We start from the raw sequence: 20,585 nt of genomic DNA on the forward strand, positions 1-20,585 counted from the left end.
AGGCTCATACACAACAAATCTGCACACAACAGAACAATGAGCAACAGTGTTGAACACTTTGAGATTTTATGAGGACATCAAGTGTTTCTCCAGAGGCACTGGTGTTTGGGTTTTTAGTAGGAATCAAAATGTCCTGCCTGCTGTGATGGAGCTGGAATTATCCTGAGGACAGCTGATCTGCTGTTTCCACAAAGTTTCCACATCAGCCTGTAATCTGTGTGGAGCAGCAAACCTGTGTGATGTGGAGGAAACTCTGCAGCTCACTAACTGGCTCGTCCTCCAAGTATTTAATAAAGTCAGAGCAAAGAAACTCTACAGAAGAAAAACAACAACAACATGAAGATTGATGTTTGTGCAGAAACACGGATTAAATGTAGTGAAGTGAAAACGATGTGTAGAAGTTTGAAAGTGAAAATCTAAGAGAAAAAGACAAACTCCAACTAGGTGAAGTTGACCTCTAAAGATGTCTCAGTCTATATCATCATTTTATTTAATCTGGTCCTGAGGCCTCAGTCCACCATCACACATGCCTTCTTGTAACATCTACCTACAGCACCACCTTCATCCTCCCTCCAAGTGTTCTTTGTTGCTCAGGTGTTTCCATGTTCTGAATGAGTAAAGATCACACAGTCATCAACAGGAACCTGCTCCATGTGGAAACCAGGACTGAGCTTCATTTAAACAACTGTTCTTCATCCACCTAAACTGTGAACCTAAGGTATTAATAAGTTGACTGTAGAATAGTCTGAGGTTTTCCTATTGTTCCAGTGTTCAGACATTTATTTTAGACGATTTGATCTTTTAAAACATTGAAGAAAGAATCAAGATTCTAAAAACAATCAGAAGAAAATAGGACTTTTATACAATATGTCGGTGTAGATAGAATATAGGGACAAAGAGGGTAAAACGTAGAACAATTGTCTTCTGGCTGGTTTGTTTCAAAGAATTTGATGACTTTGAGGCTGATTCAAATAAATTTAACAACATATAACAGTAGAAGTAGAAGTGTTGGCCCACCATCAGCATTTCAATCACAACTGTGGAAATTATTACCTTCAAATGAGACAAATGTTTAATATAATATAAGTAATATGTCAGCGTTGATTCAGTACAGTCACCTAATTCTTGCTCAGTAGTTTTCTTATTAAAAATTGTGACAGTGAATTAATCTATGTTATTTCTTGTGAGGCTCGACAATAACAAAGCTATGTGCCAGCTGGTCCTGTCTTTGACCTGCATCCACTCTTCCAGGATCTTCTCCTTCATGCTGCCCTGTGCCGCCCTCTCCTTTACAGCTCTCACAGTCTGCTGTAGTGACGGCCACGGCTGAGGGATGATACATGTTGGGCTGATTTTGCTCCGTCACTGTGTGATCAGACTGAGAGGATCTGGAGTGTCTTCCGGCATCATGGCTCAGCTCTCCACCCGTCTCCATCACAGGCTTCCTAAAGTTCTGTTGCTCAGGATCTTCCTCAGTTCTCGGCTTTCTCCATTTCAATCTTCTCTCTTTATTTGTGTTCTCCCCTCCTTTCTTGTGCTCTTCTTTTCTCTTCGCCTCCTCTTTGAACTCATGCACATGGAGCTGCCCCATCCTCTGTGCCAGCTCTCTCAGTTCCTGCTCCTCATCCACAGAGCTCAGAGAGGAAGGCTCTGCTTTGGCCAGGCTTTTGTTCAGTGCATCTGTAAAAATCATATTTAGAAAGAATTTATTTTTAGTACAGTAAGTAACAAAACATTTGTTACTATTATCAGAGTGCGTGTTACCTGCTGCGGTCTGCTGCTGCCTCCTGCCCGGAGGCTCTGCTGTCGGCTGAGGTTCTCTAGGTTTCGGGCTCTTCTCTGCTTTGGATCCAGTTCTTAGTGTGATGTGCAGGGAAATGGCCTGAGGACCACTGAGCTCATCGGCTCCGCTTCCATCAGTGCTGCTGCTAATGGCGATTCCTTGTATAACAGAGCCAGTTGTAATAAAGTCATCATTACAAATTTGGCTATTCTCACCAAACATGTTGTCAGCTTTACTGCAGACAGTCAAAGCAGCAGCTCTGGTGCCTGTAACGCTGTCTCTTTTGGCGAGCTCAGCACCTTTGCTGTCATCTACAGCAGTATGAACACCTTTGCTGCTGTTTGCTTGGTGTGGTTTGTCCGGTACCAGAGGTCGGCCCCTGAAGACCAGATCAGGATAGGTTCTCTGCATCTCCATAATGGACTGGTCTACGCTCATAACATTGCTGCTTCGAGGCTTGGGCTGGGGGTGCTCTGAAAGCCTTGTGTCCAAATACGTAGTTACCTAGAGGCACACAAAAGCGAAGAGTTAAGTACAAACTGGAACTGATTGGTAGAGACTGGTTAGGTTTGTTAACCAGGTTCTGTAGCCTCTCATGTCTTGCTGCCTTTAGCTGATGTTTGTTATTTCCTACAAGAATGTGCAGAAATCTTCAGATTCTGTTGATGTGTTGTTGTGTTCTGTTTTTTCTGTTTCTTTTTGGCACCCAATAATTTTAATATGATATTTGGCAAGTATGATGTTTTGGGGGCAGGGATTGAAAAAATCGAGATCAACACTCTAGAACTCTAAAGCCAGCAACTATATTTACATTTACATTTACATTATACTATATTATACAACTATATCTGACTTTATAGATCCATACATTCACTACACACATGAATCATAATGAAAACATGTAAGCAAATGTAAAGCTATGCAGTGTATCTCTTGTGACAGTGCCACAGTTTAGTTTCTTTTTTTTTCTACTCATTCTCCACCCTCAACCAGCCCTCTATCCTCTCCCCTACCTCTCTTCTGTTGGCCTCTTCCTTCTTTCCTGCGGGTTCCTCTGGTTTTCTATGCCCCGCTCTCCTCTGGAGAACCTCCAGCCACTCCTGCAGAGTCAGATCACAAATGCCACATGTTAGCCATGAAATGAAAGACAGTATGTGACCTCCGACCTTGTCCTGTGTCTACCACACATTTACACTTATAGTACTTTCCAAAAGTGCTGACATGGCAGGTCCAGGTCCATTGTTTATTCTACACTGTAACCATTTGGGCTCAAGATGACAAGATGAATATGAGAAGTGTCACAATTTTTATTTATTTGAATGGACTACAAGAAAATTGTGGCCCTTCTTCTCATATATATTTACATCTACCATATAATTAAATGTAAATTAATATGAGAAGAAGCATCACAATTTTTTATTAATTTGATTGTATTTACACCTTCATAAATAAACAACAACAAATAAAATTGCACCACACTGAATATCTGTGATGAAGTTTGAGGATTTAGAGACACTAGAAGTTCAGCCTTTGTACGACGAAGCAGTCTCCCTGCTACACTGTGTGCTCAATAAAAAGGACTACGTTATATATTGATATAACAGTATAATCAATCAACATATCTAGTACTTTTCAGTGCAGTCCTTTTCTTAAAATAAGATTCAGTTATAGTTGCGCTACAGCATTCCATGCTCACTGTAGCATGTAGACATTTTCTTCTATCTAAGATTTTAGAATTGTCTCCTTATTATTCTGTAAATGTTAGTCTATGTGTTTCCCTTAAATGCTACAGTACTTTGTTTTAAATTTGATGACTAAGCAGAAAGCAATGTAGGCCTACTGTACAAACGTCAGCCTGGATTTGGAAACACTCAATCAATTTCCCCAGTTTTGACTTACCTTTGGATCAAGCTGAATTCCGAATAATTTACAAGAAGCTTCTGTTTGACTGGATTGTAATATAGTTCAGTTTTACTGTTAGATGATTTTCTTTCTTACCTGTGTACCCAGCTGATCCTTCTCCAGGAGCTCCAGGAGGTGGAAACATTCCACCCTGGCCAGCACCATCTCAAAGCCCACCTCCATGGCTCTGTCTGGGTTAGCATCCTCACTGAGTCTGAACTCACTGCAGTACACCACCAACAAGACAAACACATAATGAACAGAGCAGACCTAATGAGGACAGAACTTTGTTCAGAGGAACCTGTCTTTCCATCTGCTCTCTATGGGGTAGTTGTCCCTACCTTGGCGTGTCAGTGTGAGGCAGGTAGCCAATAGAAGCCAGGACTGACTTAATGGTAGAACTGCTGAAAACTGGCAGTAGACAGTAAACAAAAGGACCTGTAAAAGTCTGAAAGACATGCAGAAGATGACCTTTACATGCAGAATGGAGCAACTGCAGAGAAACCAACACACACACTCCAACTAGTAGACACCTGCCCTGCCTCCCTAGCCACAGCCATCCATGTGTCAGAAGTGAATCAGAATAATATAGTATCAACACGTGTATTTACCTGTTCCACCGTGATGATGTGTAATGGTTATGAATGAATCAAACTCTGTATTAAATAAATCTAAATATTGCCTGACCTTGCCAACATGTTATAAATCTATGCTCATGTTTTTTAATAATTAATAATTCAGATTTTCCATATTCGTATTGTAAACTTTTTCTGTAAATGAGTAATTATGTGCTCACTGTTTGAGTTTGAGTGTCATTGTTAAATCACTCTGGCGTGTGCTTACAGGTGTTTCCTCTTCCTTCCACATCCTGCTCACAAACAGAACTGGAACAGCTGATTCACCCATCTAGTGTGACTGGCTTTGCTGTTAACACTGCTCCAGCTCTAACCCCTCAAATAAGTAATACAAGCACCATCACAGGTTGAACTGCAGAATCTGACACTTCCTGTTTATAAGCGAAGGGAAATGTCAGAACGTAGGATGGAGAAATCAGAGGTGCCAGTGACGTAACAGATTGGAAGAAAAAGACGGAGGAGAAGCAGAGACATGACCTTTGACCCAGAGCATCTCACACTGCACCCATTCCAGACATGACGTCATTAAAGTTTACCTGGCAGGTGGCAGTTAAAGAAAAGACTAAACAAGTAAAAGATAACAAGAGGAGGAGGTGAAACTCGACCTTAAGAGTCTTAATTTCCTTCTTCCACGGTTGGAGGAACAGATTGACGCAGAGGGTTTCCAGCAGCTCGGTAGCTTTGATGAAGGCGCACAGGTGCTTCCTGCAGTCCCTGCTCAGGGAGTCAGGGCCCTCGCACACCGCCTGGTAGAACGGGAACACGGTGAAGGCTCCTCTGGGCTCTGGTTCCCTCAGCAGGTACTGAGTCGCCTTCTCCTGAAGCGTCGTGTCGCGGCACGGTCCCAACCTTCGTACCCAGCTGACGGTGAAAGTTCACGTAAGCGTCGTAAAGCTCCCCGCGGGAATTGTCCGCCGGTTCACCGGCTCCGGCACCGTCCTTCATGACTGTCCCACCGACCAACACACACGCTGCGCCCTGTCAAACTTCAATGAGGAAGTGTGGCTGTCAAACAAGCTGATGAGGAAGTGAAAGTGAGAGCAGCTCTGAACGGGCTCGCTCTTCTTCACAGTGAAGAAGTGTGACAGCGAATTTAGTCTGTGAACATCAGAAAACAAATATCTAACAAATGAGTAAGGTAGAATGTATTTGTATCATAAAGGAAAGATTTCATATAGATGACATCACAACTACAGTTGTGCAAGACGTGAACGTTGCGTTATCATGTTCATGCTGAGCAATTGGATGCGTAGTCGAAGTGTTGGCATGCTGTTATTTTTCTTCATTAATTTAATCTAGAAATGTATAGAATGTCAGGAGCACTGTTAGACAAAGTGGAAATATACGTCTTCATCGGAAACCCCGTGTTAGGGTACTTTATACATGAAGGTGTCATTTGTAGAGTTTGAGAGGCAGCTTTTTATTTTGAAAACCCTAACCCGGAAATACAGATTTTTTTGCTTCCTGTCTAAGCGGTGTATCGTCAGTCACGTTGTCGGGGCTTTAGTTTATAGCAAGTTTAATGCAGGAATCAGTGACCGGTTGTAATTTGTCGGTGTTTTTGTGTTGAGGTAAGTAACCAGGGGGACGAACACGTCTCGTTAAAACTGGCTTTTAAAGGTTGACTTAAGCTGTTCAGGCTCTGTGCGTTTAGGTTAAGTCTTGTCTGTTTCAGCTTCCCTGCCACTGTTAATGTGCCACTACAAATGCTGTGTAGCCTACTTCATATTGTTAACCTATTATCTACCTATATATTTTCTTAATTAGAAATGTGGTGGGTACATGTAGTAGAAAAATCAGGGTTCTTACAGCTTGCTAACAGTTTGCTTACATTTTACAGTAGCCATAGCCAGTGGTGGGAGGTAGCTTGGTACATTTACTTTTAGTGATGTACTCGAGTACACTTTTTAGGTGTTGTACTGTAGTTTACTACTTTCACTTTTACTCCACTACAATTCAGAGGGAAATCTTGTACGTATGGAGGTACAAATGCAATCAATTAATGTATTAATACTCTGCATGTATTGTATGTTTAGGAAGGAGGTATCAACACCTTGCAGGTTATCATTGCCATTTGACAAACATGCTTAAACCAATAAGCACATGGAAGATTTAAAAGTAATTAAAAGATCCACACCGCTTTTTTCATAATAACATCTGTGGTCACTTTAGACATGAAGAACCGAGGTGGAGGCTGGTTGGATGGTCGTCTCCGACACAGAGTGGAGCAGGTAAATTCAGTCGTATTGTGCGAAGTTGGAAATGTTTGTGTTATATTATAAATCTGTAGATGCACATAAGCCCTTTCTCCTATGCTGTATTACATTATGCCTCGTGCACACACGTGATGACATCTCAACCAATTACAAAAAGTGATCATAATCAAGACAAATCAAACTTTTTATCAGTCGATCACCAAGAAGAGCAATAATTACCTTTATTGGTTTAGTATTCATCTCCAACATGTAGTGATACACTGAACAGGAGACGGGGATGGCCGTCTTAACTGAATATGGAAAAAATACGGAAACTGTAATGATATGACATAATGAAGGAGATAAACATGATGATGTCACATAAATCTAACAGCTTCTCCCTTTCATGAAAGCAAGGAGGTTCTTGTCTTTATCCTTTGAAGTTGATATGATGAAAATATGATGAGTGTGAACCCTGTCTGGTATGTTAAATTGTGTTTTCAGTATTTGGCATCCAGCGACAGTGAATATGTCGACCTTTCAGCCTTGGCCCTGGAACTTCAAAAACTGTACAGGCAAGTTCTTGTCTGTCTCCAATCTCTTCAGTCTGTCTTGCAATTTAGTAAAATACCCAATAAACTAACACTTTGTATTTATGTAATGGTAATTTAAGTTGATGGTTCAGTTCATACGTTTTGTTTTGTGGTAATTTCAGAATATTGATAATGTACAGTACAGTCCCTGAGCACCCTGTGACACAAATAACTGACACTCTGTAGCATCCCTGAAAACCAGTGGTGAAGAAATCAAAACTTTCTGAACTACTGAATCAAGTGAAGCATCTGTGTTGAAGATTGATCAGTGTTTCAAAGCATTTGCTTGGCCATCTGCATGATGGCCAACAGATGCAAAATAGATAGATATAAAAATAAGATTGTCGGAAAAATCCATTAAGAACAAAGTGACACAGTTAGTCAGAATAAAAGTGGCTTATATGCTGCTATTTGTGTTATTTTGATCATTATGAAATTGGATCAATTGCATTTACATTTAGTTATTTGGCAGATGTTTTCATCCAAAGCACCTTACAAGTGAGGTAGGAGACAAACTTTATTTTAAAGTGCTGATCTTGATCACATGACTGGATTCAGCTGTGTGTGTGTACCAGTGGAAATTATTTGAAACAAACATTTTAACAAAAACAGTGCTGAGTTACAGCAGTTTAAACAGAATCAGACCTCTCAAAAAGAGGCAGTTTCTGGAAAAAGCAGAAATCCCACAGAAATTATGTAGAAAGAGTAAAGTAGTCGAGCAAAATTTTGTTAAAAAAACAAAAAAAAAACCTCTCCAGAAAAACGTTATAAGAAATAAAAAGTTGCAAAGTTGAAATTAAATGAATAGCATGCGTCGCCTAAAGAGCCTGTTTGGAAAGTTGAATGACTATGACAAAGCGTTAAGCACTAGTTAATAACAGAAAAATAAAAAATAAAGAGAGAAGAAAACAATAGTGTGAGAGTTGTTAGCTCTCCCACTAAAGATGTTGAATTATAGTTTAATAAGAAACTTATATAGAAACAAATAAAGAAAAAGCACTTAAGCAGTTGATGGGTTTGGTAGTTTATATAACTGTAGTCAGTATAAAAGAACAGATTTAAACATCAACATAAACTGCAACCCCAAAATGGGAATAGTGGTTAATTTTGTTTATATTTACAGTGTATGTTTCGGTTTAAATGAAAAGTCAGAAAATGTGGTAATAAACATGTTTGTATCTTTAGAACTGACTACGGCAGAAGAAACAAAACAGCGTTCAGGATTCAGGTAGAGAAAGGTAAGAGGCTTTAGCAGATTGATGTTTGAATACACTGACTAACTTATGACATTATTGGCATTATCATCAGAAAAGACAATATGGCAAGAAATTAAATATTCAGTATTTCTAAGAAAACCCAAATAACCTCTCCAACATCAGGTAACAACCAGTATGTTCCAGTTTTCATGGTCTGACACTTAAATAATCTCTCCTGTCTTTTCCTAGTGTATGAGGCCATCATGAAGGAGTCTGGGCTGAATGAACTGGAGAGCAAACACTTGGCTAAGAGAGCCAAGCACAGCCATGACACTGGGTAAGTGACTTTCTGTCAGGTCAGTAAGACCATTTTGCTCTACTCTGCTCACACTCGGTTTTCAAAATGTACAAATAATACAATAAAAACCTGTGTCCACAGTGACGGCAGCAGCAGCAGCAGCAGCAGCTCAGAGGAATCCTTCAACATTGATGAGCAGATTCTGGAGGATGCGGTAAAATGACATTTTTATCGATACCCTTGGGCATGCAGCTTACGTTTGGGGACAGTAGTTTGTCTTCAACCCTTGTTGTATACTGTTGAAGCATTATCACATATTAGCACTCAGTGAGCACTTAGCAGCTCCGCTACTGCTGCACAATTCAGGGTCCTTAAGCAACACATAGATCATCAAAACAATAAGACTGCAAAGATGTAAAAACATGTTAGGGAATCAATCATCTGATCTCCTATTGGTCCTCGTTACTGCTTTTTTTTTTTTTTTTACACAGCCTAGTAACCACATGAACAGCTCCCTCACATCTCTGTACCGGAAGGGAAACCCTGACTCACCCAGGAGAGACCAGCCCACAGCCAACAGTCCAGCAGTGGGCAGAGCCAACCCCACTGCCAGCACAGGGACATTGGTTTCCACAGGAGGCTGGTTCATCGATAGAGGCAGAGGACCTGAGAAGAGCAGCGTCCTCATTGACCTGTGTGATGAAGAGCCTACTAATACAGTTAAGAATGTAAGTACCTTAGCAGGCCATGTCTGTGCAACACCCTGATCCTGATTTCCTCTAACTTATGTTTTGACTGGGAGAGTCTGAGACACAAGTGAGGGAAGAGATGCGTGTCAGGGACTTGAGATGGGATCATCTAACCCTCTGATTGACATTTACTTAATACTGTGTGTTAAGCTGGTGGGATTCATCTCATGTATTGACACCCATGTCTTTTTCTGCTCACTGCAGACAGATGTGCCCATTTTGGAGCCTGAGAAGTCGCACAGAAAGTCTAAGAAAAGGATAAAGAGCTCCAATGAAACAACAGAAGCTCGCACTCTAAACAAAAAAGGTAGTGCACTGTCTAATTTCTATAGATGGTATATATAAGTATAGATGGTTCAGCTGTTACTGAACACACAGTGATGATCTTCATATAGACAGAGCTGCAACATTTTCATTATAAATAAATATACAGCGCTGGTAAAAAGGCTTAGACCAATATAAGATAGCACATGGTCATAAGTATTCAGACCCTTTGTTCAGTATTTAGTAGAAGCACCCTTTTGATCTAATACAGCCATGAGTCTTTTTGGGAAAGATGCAACAAGTTTTTCACACCTGCGTTTGGGGATCCTCTGCCATTCCTCCTTGCAGATCCTCTCCAGTTGCGTCAGGTTGGATGGTAAATGTTGGTGGACAGCCATTTTCAGGTCTCTCCAGAGATGCTCAATGGGGTTTAGGTCAGGGCTCTGGCTGGGTCATTCAAGAACAGTCACAGAGCTGTTGTGAAGCCACTCCTTCGTTATTTTAGGTGTGTGCTTAGGATCATTGTCTTGTTAGAAGGTGAACCTTCAGCCCAGTCTGAGGTCCTGAGCACTCTGGAGAAGGTTTTCATCCAGGATATCCCTGAACTTGGCCGCATTCATCTTTCCCTCAATTGAAACCAGTAGTCCTGTCCCTGCAGCTGAAAAACCCCCGCACAGCATGATGCTGCCACCACCATGCTTCACTGTTGATACTGTATTGGACAGGTGATGAGCAGTGCCTGGTTTTCTTCACACATACCTCTTAGAATTAAGGCCAAAACGTTCTATCTTGGTCTCATCAGACCAGAGAATCTTATGTCTCCATCCATCTTGGAGTCCTTCAGGTGTTTTTTAGCAAACTCCATGCAGGCTTTCATGTGTCTTGCACTGAGGAGAGGCATCCATCGGGCCACTCTGCCATAAAGCCCCGACTGGTGGAGGGCTGCAGTGATGGTTGACTTTCTACAACTTTCTCCCGTCTCCCAACTGCATCTCTGGAGCTTAGCCACAGTGATCTTTGGGTTCTTCTTTACCTCTCTCACCAAGGCTCTTTTCCCCCGATACCTCAGTTTCCCAAACGTCTTCCATGTAAGGGTTATGGAGGCTACTGTGCTCTTAGGAACCTTAAGTGCAGCAAAAAAATTTTTGTAACCTTGGCCAGATCTGTGCCTTGCCACAATTCAGTCTCTGAGCTCTTCAGACAGTTCCTTTGACATCATGATTTGCTCTGACATGCACTGTGAGCTGTAAGGTCTTATATAGACAGGTGTGTGGCTTTCCTAATCAAGTCCAATCAGTATAATCAAAGACAGCTGGACTCAAATGAAGGTGTAGAACCATCTCAAGGATGATCAGAAGAAATGGACAGCGCCTGAGTTAAATATGAGTGTTAGAGCAAAGGGTCTGAATACTTATGACCATGTGCTATTTCAGTTTTTCTTTTTTAATAAATCTGCAAAAATGTTTTTCTGTCAATATGGGGCGCTGTGTGTACAATATGTACACAGTATTAGAGTGACAAATATTTAGTGTGACCTCTGTAGAGGTTTCTGAAGAGGTCAAGGACAAAATGTAATATATAGTGGAAGATCTCAGAGTTTCTTCTTTGAGAGACCTGATGTCCAGCAAGGACCTAGCTCAGCATCTTGCAGCTTCATGTGGATGCCAAGTTGATCTATCCATAGTCTTTTTCTTGCCAGAAAAAGCAGCCAGTAAACCACCTTCTGTGTTTCTAACTGAGAAATAAATAAATATGGTCATCATAGTATAGGTAAAAAAAAAACTAAGCAAATGGTGCCTAGGACTTTTGCACAGTGCTGTGCTTGTGGCCCTCAATTGTCTCTAATAAGTGTTTTTTTTTTTCTTTATGAATTATTTCTCAGCAAATTCAAAGTCTCCAGAGCTGCAGTATCCCACTCTCAAGTTTGAAGACGTAGGAGGTAACGAAGAGACATTAACGGTTAGTACCAGGTGGAACCCTGCTACTTTACTGTTCCAAATGTCTCCTGGTAAAATGAGGATGGCTGCAGTGCTTTAAAGCTTCAAAGGCCACACAGTGAGGCTTTCACTTAACCAAGCTGTGCTCTGTTTGTAATGTTATTTCCACCTATTTATTACACTTTAGAACGTGTGTAAGCTCCTGATCCACATGCGACACCCAGAGGTGTACCAGCAGCTGGGAATGGTTCCTCCGAGGGGCTTCCTCCTACACGGACCTCCCGGCTGTGGAAAGACCCTGCTGGCCCAGGCAGTGGCTGGGGTGAGTGCTGAAACTGGAGAGTGAGCAGCATAAGAGGTCCCAGATAAAATATCAGTCCTTTTACCTTATTACCTAAAGAAAGTGGTGCTATATCGCATGTTGTGATACTGCTCTAGAATAATTTTAAATATCTTTTAACTAAAAGACAGACGCATTCAGGTCAGAGATTATTAAAATACAGATTAAACAGGAGAGCCTAACCTGGTCCACATATTTACGGTGGCCTACTAGATACTAAACATGTGTCTGGAGTGTGAACAGTATCAGTTACTTTACAGTTTCAGTCTGGTCAGATGGGGTTTGTGACACAGAGTTGTGTTTGTGTGTTTCAGGAGCTGCAGCTGCCCATGTTGAAAGTGTCTGCTCCGGAGCTGGTGTCGGGAGTGAGCGGCGAGTCTGAGCAGAAGCTCAGAGAGCTGTTTGACCTGGCTTTGGTCAGTAGCACTTTTCTCCTGTGCTATCATTCTAGACCAGCAGTTTCTAAATCTTTTTTTCTGGACCACCGCACCTCTTTTGGGAAAATGTTGTATATCCTACATTTTAATGGAACATATAAACTACTGATTGGAGTTTAGTGGTCTCAGCGTTGACATATGAGGCCTAGCCACATGTTGCTCTCTGAACATCCCTGGTTCTTTTCTACTTATGCAGAGCTCTGCCCCATGTATCCTGTTCATAGATGAGATCGATGCAATCACCCCAAAGAGAGAGGTGGCCTCTAAAGACATGGAGAGGAGGATTGTAGCCCAGCTACTCACCTGCATGGATGGTACCAGACACTGCCTTCAGACTGTTTCACCTGACACTGACCACTTACTGTTGAGCCAATGCAATGTATAATAATCACATACAAACTTTGGCAGTATGGGAGATGTTTTATAGTCGCTGATCCCAGTAGAATGGCAGCTATGTTAGTCCTAATCTACCTTTGGACATTTTAGGAAACCTTAAAGTCTGAAGTGAAACAAGTTGGTCTCTCACACATTAAATTTCATTTTTCATGTTTTTCTGTCAGACTTAAACAGTCTGACAGTGACAGCTCAGGTTCTGGTCATTGGCGCCACCAACAGGCCGGACTCCCTGGACCCTGCGCTGCGCAGAGCCGGGCGCTTCGATAGAGAGATCTGCCTGGGTATCCCAGATGAAGCAGCTCGTCTCAGGTCAGCCATTTATCTTATAAACAAATGATGATCTTTTTGCTGGTTTTATCATAGCTCCATAGATTCCATATAGAATGATGTCTAACTTTTCAATCTGAATATCTGGTAACCATAGTGCACAAAAGTAAATTAACTTTAAAAATTGCTGGATCAGCTCAAATCACCATTAACTGGATCTCATAGCCCTAGACTTTAACAGAATGCTCTTTGCTCTGTCAGGATCTTGAAGACACTGTGTCGAAAGCTGAAACTGCCAGAGGACTTCAACTACCAGCAGCTGGCCCGGCTCACCCCAGGTTATGTGGGTGCTGACCTCATGGCTCTGTGCCGCGAAGCCGCCATGAGTGCTGTCAACAGGGTTCTCCTAGAGTTAAGAGGACAACCAGAGAGCCAAAGCCAAAGCTCTTCTAATAATCAACTAACAAGCAGAGTTCAGCCCGAGTCCGCTGTTACAGATGGACCTGTCAAAGAGCAGCAGATATCAAACATCAGCCAAGGATGTCAAGAAGAGTCAAGACAGCAGGTTCAGTATATATGGGTGGGCCTACAGTGCCATGACGGTGTGGGTTCATTACATGTGATCTATAGTCACCGTAATAATAAGCTTGACATTACTGACCACCATTTTCCAAGGCAGCCTGCCACGCAGCTATTGGTTTCTATTGTCAGTTGGTGTGAGATTTGTAACAGTGTTGTACTATCCAGCAGGGGGAGCTGTGGCACCTGCTGCTTCTGCTGAAGAACACAGAGACACTGTCAGAGGAAGAGCTAGCTGGCTTGTCCATTCTCATGTCAGACTTCCAGGACGCTCTGGCCAGTGTTCAGCCCTCAGCCAAGAGGGAGGGCTTCGCTACTGTGCCTGACGTCACCTGGGAAGACGTGGGAGCCCTGCAGGACATTAGAGAGGAGCTCACCATGGCCATACTGGTAAAAACTGGATTTTGATACTTGGTTTGAGACAAATGAGGCTCAGCTGACCACAAGTTTATAATCATAAATGTATGATAAAAATTGAATGAAAGAACAACCTGGAGAAAAACTTCATCCACATTTCAGGTCCAGTCCAGTGGTGGCATGGACCTACCTGGTTCAGCATCACTTGCATGTACTCATATATGTACTCATTGTGTGTGTGTGTGTGTGTGTGTGTGTGTGCGCGCGCGCGTGTGTGTGTGTGTGCGTGTGTGTTCTGCAGGCTCCTGTGCATTCTCCAGAGCAGTTCAGAGCTCTGGGACTCAGTGCTCCTTCTGGAGTGTTGCTGGCTGGACCTCCAGGATGTGGAAAAACATTGCTGGCCAAGGTAGTATAGTTTTCATGCTACCTAGCATTTAGGACAAGTGTTCAGTCCCCAAATGTTCAGTTTAGTCCAACTTCTTTTTGCTATTTAATATATTGAAGTAGACATTCTTCACCTGCAAGTTGTGGTTGAATCTTTTTTTGGATTGGTATTGGAACAGTGTCAACATATCAGCTTTTATTTTCATGTGTTTACATCTGGATCCGATACACAACATAGAAGATAGCATCTTTGACTTGAACATACCCATTTTCATGAGAACAAAAGTATTAGAGAATGTAGACTTGCAGTAGATTAAAGTGCATAAGACTTAATATTTAGTTATATGCATGCAGTAATTGCATCAAGCCTGTGACCCACTGACATCACCAATTTCTTAGCATTTTTGCAGCCTCTTTCAGTTGTTTGTTTTGGGTGGTTACTCCCTTCAGATTCCTATTTAGCAGGTAAAATGCTCTGCTATAGGGTTTAAGCCTGGAGATGAACTTGTCCAGTCTAAAACCTCACACTTCTTGCCCTTGATGAACTCGCTATCAGTTTGGTTGCATCTTTCTTTAAATTGGCAGATCAAATGTTTCTGTAGACTACTGAGTGTATTTGGCTGCTGCCATTACGTGTTAGATCATCAATGAAGATTAATGAGTCTGTCTGACCAGAAGCCATGCAAGCATTACCTCTACCGTGTTTCATGACCGACTCACCGTGATGAGATTGTATGCCTGGAGTTATGAGCAGATTCTTTCTTTCTCCAAATTTTAGCCTTTCAGTCACTCTGGTAAACGTTAATCTTTGTCTCATCAGTCTATAAAACCCCCTTGAATTTTAGAAGTTCTTTTTGGCAAACTCCAGCCTGACCTTTCTATTAATTTCTATGGAAATGCTTTGGAGCTCCACTCTCTGCAGAGGGAGATTAAAAATGAAGGTTACGTTCCAATATTTAGGTTCATTCTTGTCATATATGCTCTGTCTTTGAGGAACAAAGGATGGTGCAGACTTTTAATTTCTACAAACCTAGAGCAGGTTGTTGACCTGGTTGCATTTTTAATTCGTTTTTTAAACTTCAGTCAACAGAGGTTTCCTGAACCAATACAAACATCCCGTCAAAGAAAAGGTTGGTTAAGGTTAGTAATACAATCAGTTGGATTTAATTAAGCAGTCTGTATGACAGCTGCATAAAAGTACACTCCGTCCTGTCTGACAGCTCCATCTCCTCCATCCAGAGTTTCACAAATTGCCTTCAGGTTATTTGTTTAGGCAGCCATTAGCCAGGAGCAACTGACACAAACACATTTTTATGACTATGGCATTTATAATTAGATTTCTCCTTTTATGTTCTCTATGTTTGATGCTGTCCTGTATTGTCTGTGTTACTGTACAAGTGCCCTTTAGGCACAATAAAGTTATTTTTAAATGAATGACTGAACCACACCAAAAACCTGCAGGGCTGCTGGCTGCTTAGCCAAAACATTACACTCATACCTGTAGAGGGCAGGTTGCACAGTGGCAGGCAGAAAGGGAGGGGTTATGACTTTAATCTGTGTCCAAACAGAAATGTAAAGAGCACAGGCTGTGGTTTTAGGAGGTGGTTACGCCAGAAGTGATATGTGTTGGTGCAAGTTACTGAGCACAGTTCTACGGTGAAGCTGTGAAAACGACACGAAACAGTCCAGAAGTACCATTTGGAGGAAATAGTTCTAGCATTTTCCTAAAATGTCATTCCTCCGGGAACATCATGAACAAAATAACTTTCTATGTGGAGAAATATGATGATAATTTGTTGCTTAAAATCAGATCCGTCTATTTGAACATTGGGATTGGGATCTCCTTATATATTTGATGAGTATAGGCACTCGTCACCTGGCTATCTAAATGTGTCTCACTCTGTCCCACTGTATGTCCCCTGACAGGCGGTAGCCAATGAATCAGGCCTCAACTTCATCTCAGTCAAGGGTCCAGAGCTGCTCAACATGGTGAGTGATTAAACTGCAGGAAAATAATGATGTGGTGAGGCTGCCTGTGCAGTAACATTTTCCAGAAGCAGATGGCACAGCCAACAGACAGCAACTGATAAAGATAACTTGTGTTAGGAAAAGCTGTTTGCTTTAACTGATAAATGTCTGTCTACACAGTATGTTGGAGAGAGCGAGCGAGCTGTCAGACAGGTCTTCCAGAGAGGACGCAACTCGGCCCCTTGTGTCATATTTTTTGACGAGATCGACGCTCTGTGCCCTCGGCGCTCGGGCCACGAGGTGAGAGGAGGTAGATGTTTTGTGTCAGGAAGGAATCCCTGTGCGTCAAAACATGATACTGTACAATACAACATGTGCACCCACTTCATCGTGGAGCATCCTGTCAGTTGCTCAATCTAGATGCATGATAAGGTCAGGATAAAGCAGCAGATGATATTTTAACTGCCTTTAAAGAGTGTGTGTGTGTGTGGCTATCATTGTGAGGTTACAAAGTGAGGACTTTCTCTCCGAGATGTTTAAAGAGCAATTTCGGTGTTAAGAGTAGGTTTTAGGGTTAAGATTAGATTTAGGTTTGTGTGGGAGGAGGCAGTTAATTGTGATGGTTATGGTTAGGGTAAGGTAGATTAACATGGCCTAGAGGGCCTAGAGTAAAGGGCTACAGAATGCAGTGTGAGGTCAATGAATAACCTCACACAGTGGAAAAACAAAACTGTGTGTGTGTGTGTGTGTGTGTGTGTGTGTGTGTGTGTGTGTGTGTTCAGTCAGGAGCCAGCGTGCGGGTGGTCAACCAACTCCTCACAGAAATGGACGGCTTAGAGACACGAAGACAGGTCTTCATCATGGCTGCGACTAATAGACCAGGTAGAGACCGAGCTCCCGTCAGACCCCTCAGATTTCCAGCTTCTGGGTTCTTGAGACTGGAAAGGCAGCTGACAGAATGTCTGACGTCTAACATTATGGTTATGCAGAGGACAGATTCACATTTAAAATGTGAAAAGTGCTTCTTCCAAGTACTGTCCTGACACTTTGAGAAGCATCTGGACTAAACTATCCCACTGTAAATAACCTAAGCTACAGTAGCTCCACCTACAGCAGCTCTAAAGGGCTGCTGAGGAACTTTTATGTTTACTTTTACTATCACGTTAATTTTTGTAATTTTTAGTATTATTTTTTTTTAGTATTTTCTCTATTTCATCAATACCATACTTTATTTTTCAACCGGTATCAGGGATTTTGAACTAAATGCATTAGTAGTTGTTCTTCACACTGAATGTCTCTTGCCAGATATCATTGACCCTGCCATACTGAGGCCAGGTCGTCTAGATAAAACCTTGTACGTGGGTCTGCCACCTCCAGCAGATCGCCATGCCATCCTGCTCACTATTACTAAGGTAGGTGGTAATAAGATACCAGCTCTCTGAATATTTTGTGGAATTTTTCCAAGGGAAAGGCTGTTACAATCTGCCCCGAATCTTTGTGCTAAGCTAGGGTAACCACCTTGCAGACCAGTTTGTAATGTACAGAAACAACTCTTCATGGTAAGTGATCTTGGACTGGTATATTGTAGGAGGGGACCAAACCTCAGCTGGAGCAGGATGTCAGCCTCAAAGACATCGCCTTCGATGACCGCTGTGATTGCTTCACGTAAGTTCTGTTTCTCTTCAAGGTGCTTTTAGTCTAAGTGAACTGGCTTGTGCTTGTGCTTGAGGTTGAAATGTTTTTGTCAGTGTTCTTGGTGATCGCAAAACTGACGGTATGATCCAAACATGTGACGCCAATTGATCCGAACTGTTTGTGTTGTTTCCAGCGGAGCTGACTTAATGGCGTTGGTGAGGGAAGCATCTGTTAATGCCCTGAGAGCTTTTCTCAAGTCACAGCATTCCCCAGCTACGTCATCTGGTAACCCGACTCCCATTCCTGCATACCTCTACAGTATAAAATATTTAGAGACAGACAGAGCTGTGAAACCAAAAATGGGTCAGGAAGTAGTGATTGTGAAGATTCCAATGGTTTCAAGTTACTGCTGAGCTGTGGTTAGTTTGACATGTGGCAATTAAATGCTGTGCATGTATCTCTACAGAATTGATTTAGTCATTGACTTAAAGGTGTGCTCATTGTTACACACAGGTCACACATATTCTTCCGGGCCCGTCTCTGACATCAGAGTCAGCAAAGAGAACTTTGAGGATGCCTTCAAGAAAGTTCGTCCATCAGTGTCCAAAAAGGTAAGAAAGTGTAAATCATGGCGCTATCCCTGCCCTACTGTAGGTGCTCTGGATAACATGTATTGAGTTATTGTGAAGATGAAAGATACCATTTCACTTTGTCCTCCCCCACTCCACCCTCATCTGAGATGAGTTGAGGATTAACCTGACATACCTGATCAGCAGTGGGTACAGCAGGGATACACTGTCCTGTTGCAGGTCTTCATATGTTACCTGATGCGTCTTAATATTCTGTTCAAATTTAGTTTTGATAATCATCTTGGGCGATCAGATTGGATCATCTGAGACGCATCACTGTTCACACCTTTCCATATACAAGTGTCCTCAACGTGCTCAGCAGACCCCCTGTGTTCAGATTTCATTACTGCCGCATCACTTCTGCTAACATACAACAGGCAATCAGACAATTATCATGGGCCTGCGGGTTGACTGCACTTAGCCCGTCAGGGACAAATCAGAGCACAGAAGGATGGTCAAGTGTGTCCTAGACAACCTCAGCAAGAGACGGGCTACATATATACCTGTGATAAAGATGCAGCCAAATGCAGGGAATTATGAATGTTGAAATTTGTATAGTTATTTGTAATTTTGGTTTTGATAAAAGGGCCAGAGTCTGGGAAGATTAAGCACTGATATATATATAATACAAAAGGGAGTCTGTCTGTAACTTTTTACAACAATAAATGTACTTCATCATTAACAGAATACAACTCCTATGTGCAGTGAGTTTTTAAAAGTGCTGGGTGTGTAAAAGTTATGGTATGTGATCAGTGATGCTCAGAATTGCCGGCTCCGTCCCCAATTGTTTCTAGTTTCCCAAAAGGTTCCTGGTCCTTGAGATGTATATGGGATCAGGGTCCCACATAACCTTACTACTATCAAGTAGCAGGACAACCAGTCCGACTCTTCCCACACTAAACACTGTCACATTAAAATATGGGCAGCTCTCTGCACAGTTCTTTCAGACTGAACTGTTGATAGACTGTAATCAGAACTCTGTGCTGGTTTACAGTCAAGTCAGCTGATGATTATTGTCAAAGGTGACTGGAGACACAGAGCTTGATGTCCTTGATCTGGGCTTGTAGAGGATGCTCTGCCTTTGTATGTGTCACACAAACAGTTATTTTATCTTTGTTTTCTCTGTAGGACCAGAGGATGTATGAGCAGCTAAAAGAATCCCTCAGCAGATGACCACACCAGAGACCAGACCCACAGAGCTCACAAGCAACACCTCAATGTTTCAATGTGACTAATTAGTGACTAATTATTAGCCAGCATTCAGATATCCTATATGCCTACACGTTTTATTTTTGTTGAATTATACTAATAAAAAGTGTGTGGAGGCCAAACATGTGGCATATATTCTGATTCTTAGATTACACTGTTATCAAATTTTGATTCAATCACAATTCAATTTAGCTTATATGTCACTAAATCAAAAAACACTGGGCATGTTTGTAGGATCTGAAACGACGACTAAGAGATGACAGTGGCTCAGCAGGTGTAGCTTTTATAAAAAGAGGTTCTAGTCTAGTCTAGTCTAGTCTTAACTGTAGAGAACGTCTACCTCCTGAACCTGAACAGGAGAGGAGCTTGATAGTTAGAGGCTTTGCTCCCATTCTACATCTGGAAACTCTAGGAACCATAAGCAATTAATTAAATGCATAAGCAAAGTGCCTCATTCCTAGCCTCACTGATGCAAACTGGAAAAGTCAAAAAACAGTCCTATTTGTTATTATTTATTGTCCTCCAGTCTTTCAAAATTGAATTCATTGCAGGTAAAGCAACAAAAGAACAACCAAAACAAGGTGGCTGGTAACATGGCTGCTGAAGCACAATGAGCCAATTTGAAAGCTTGTATTGAAAGTTGCCTACAAAATGAGGAGGGTTTGCAGAGAGACTGGTTTGCCAAGCATTTCTCTTTAAGTGACTTCAGAGTACCCCAGGCCAAATACAAGTTCAGCTGGGCTGAAACCCAGAGACTCCTTGATAACTAGCTGCAAAGAGAAGCAAGGGGACAACATCATCCCAGTCTTTTCTGAACTCTAAACTATGTCCT

The 20,585-nt window shown here is 41.9% G+C and overlaps 2 protein-coding genes across 5 annotated transcripts; one reads left to right on the forward strand and one right to left on the reverse strand.

Annotated features, from left to right (window-relative positions):
- Nucleotides 1–746: 746 nt before the first annotated feature.
- Nucleotides 747–4,117, reverse strand: LOC113158681. Its single transcript, XM_026354764.1, has 5 exons — nucleotides 4,027–4,117; nucleotides 3,782–3,908; nucleotides 2,797–2,883; nucleotides 1,765–2,287; nucleotides 747–1,680 (listed from the first exon to the last, which is right to left on the reverse strand). Exons 2-5 carry the CDS (start codon nucleotides 3,866–3,868, stop codon nucleotides 1,175–1,177), a joined length of 1,203 nt encoding a protein of 400 aa, XP_026210549.1. The 5' UTR covers nucleotides 3,869–3,908; nucleotides 4,027–4,117; the 3' UTR covers nucleotides 747–1,174.
- A 1,147-nt stretch (nucleotides 4,118–5,264) lies between these two features.
- On the forward strand, nucleotides 5,265–19,869 carry nvl (nuclear VCP like). Of its 4 annotated transcripts, none has more exons than XM_026354761.1 (24): nucleotides 5,265–5,354; nucleotides 6,493–6,551; nucleotides 7,020–7,090; nucleotides 8,294–8,346; nucleotides 8,554–8,641; nucleotides 8,744–8,816; nucleotides 9,094–9,330; nucleotides 9,556–9,658; nucleotides 11,498–11,574; nucleotides 11,740–11,874; nucleotides 12,207–12,308; nucleotides 12,526–12,643; nucleotides 12,890–13,034; nucleotides 13,254–13,557; nucleotides 13,740–13,961; nucleotides 14,230–14,334; nucleotides 16,239–16,301; nucleotides 16,461–16,580; nucleotides 17,063–17,162; nucleotides 17,586–17,692; nucleotides 17,869–17,945; nucleotides 18,109–18,200; nucleotides 18,429–18,526; nucleotides 19,673–19,869. In XM_026354761.1, exons 2-24 carry the CDS (start codon nucleotides 6,495–6,497, stop codon nucleotides 19,715–19,717), a joined length of 2,592 nt encoding a protein of 863 aa, XP_026210546.1. In that variant the 5' UTR covers nucleotides 5,265–5,354; nucleotides 6,493–6,494; the 3' UTR covers nucleotides 19,718–19,869. The 4 variants fall into 4 exon arrangements, with proteins under 4 accessions (XP_026210546.1, XP_026210547.1, XP_026210545.1 ...); XM_026354762.1 differs by having other exon boundaries at nucleotides 5,322–5,458; XM_026354760.1 differs by lacking the exon at nucleotides 5,265–5,354 and adding an exon at nucleotides 5,468–5,891.
- Nucleotides 19,870–20,585: the final 716 nt, after the last annotated feature.

The sequence above is a fragment of the Anabas testudineus genome, chromosome 15, assembly GCF_900324465.2.
Source record: "Anabas testudineus chromosome 15, fAnaTes1.2, whole genome shotgun sequence".
Classification (NCBI taxonomy): domain Eukaryota; kingdom Metazoa; phylum Chordata; class Actinopteri; order Anabantiformes; family Anabantidae; genus Anabas; species Anabas testudineus.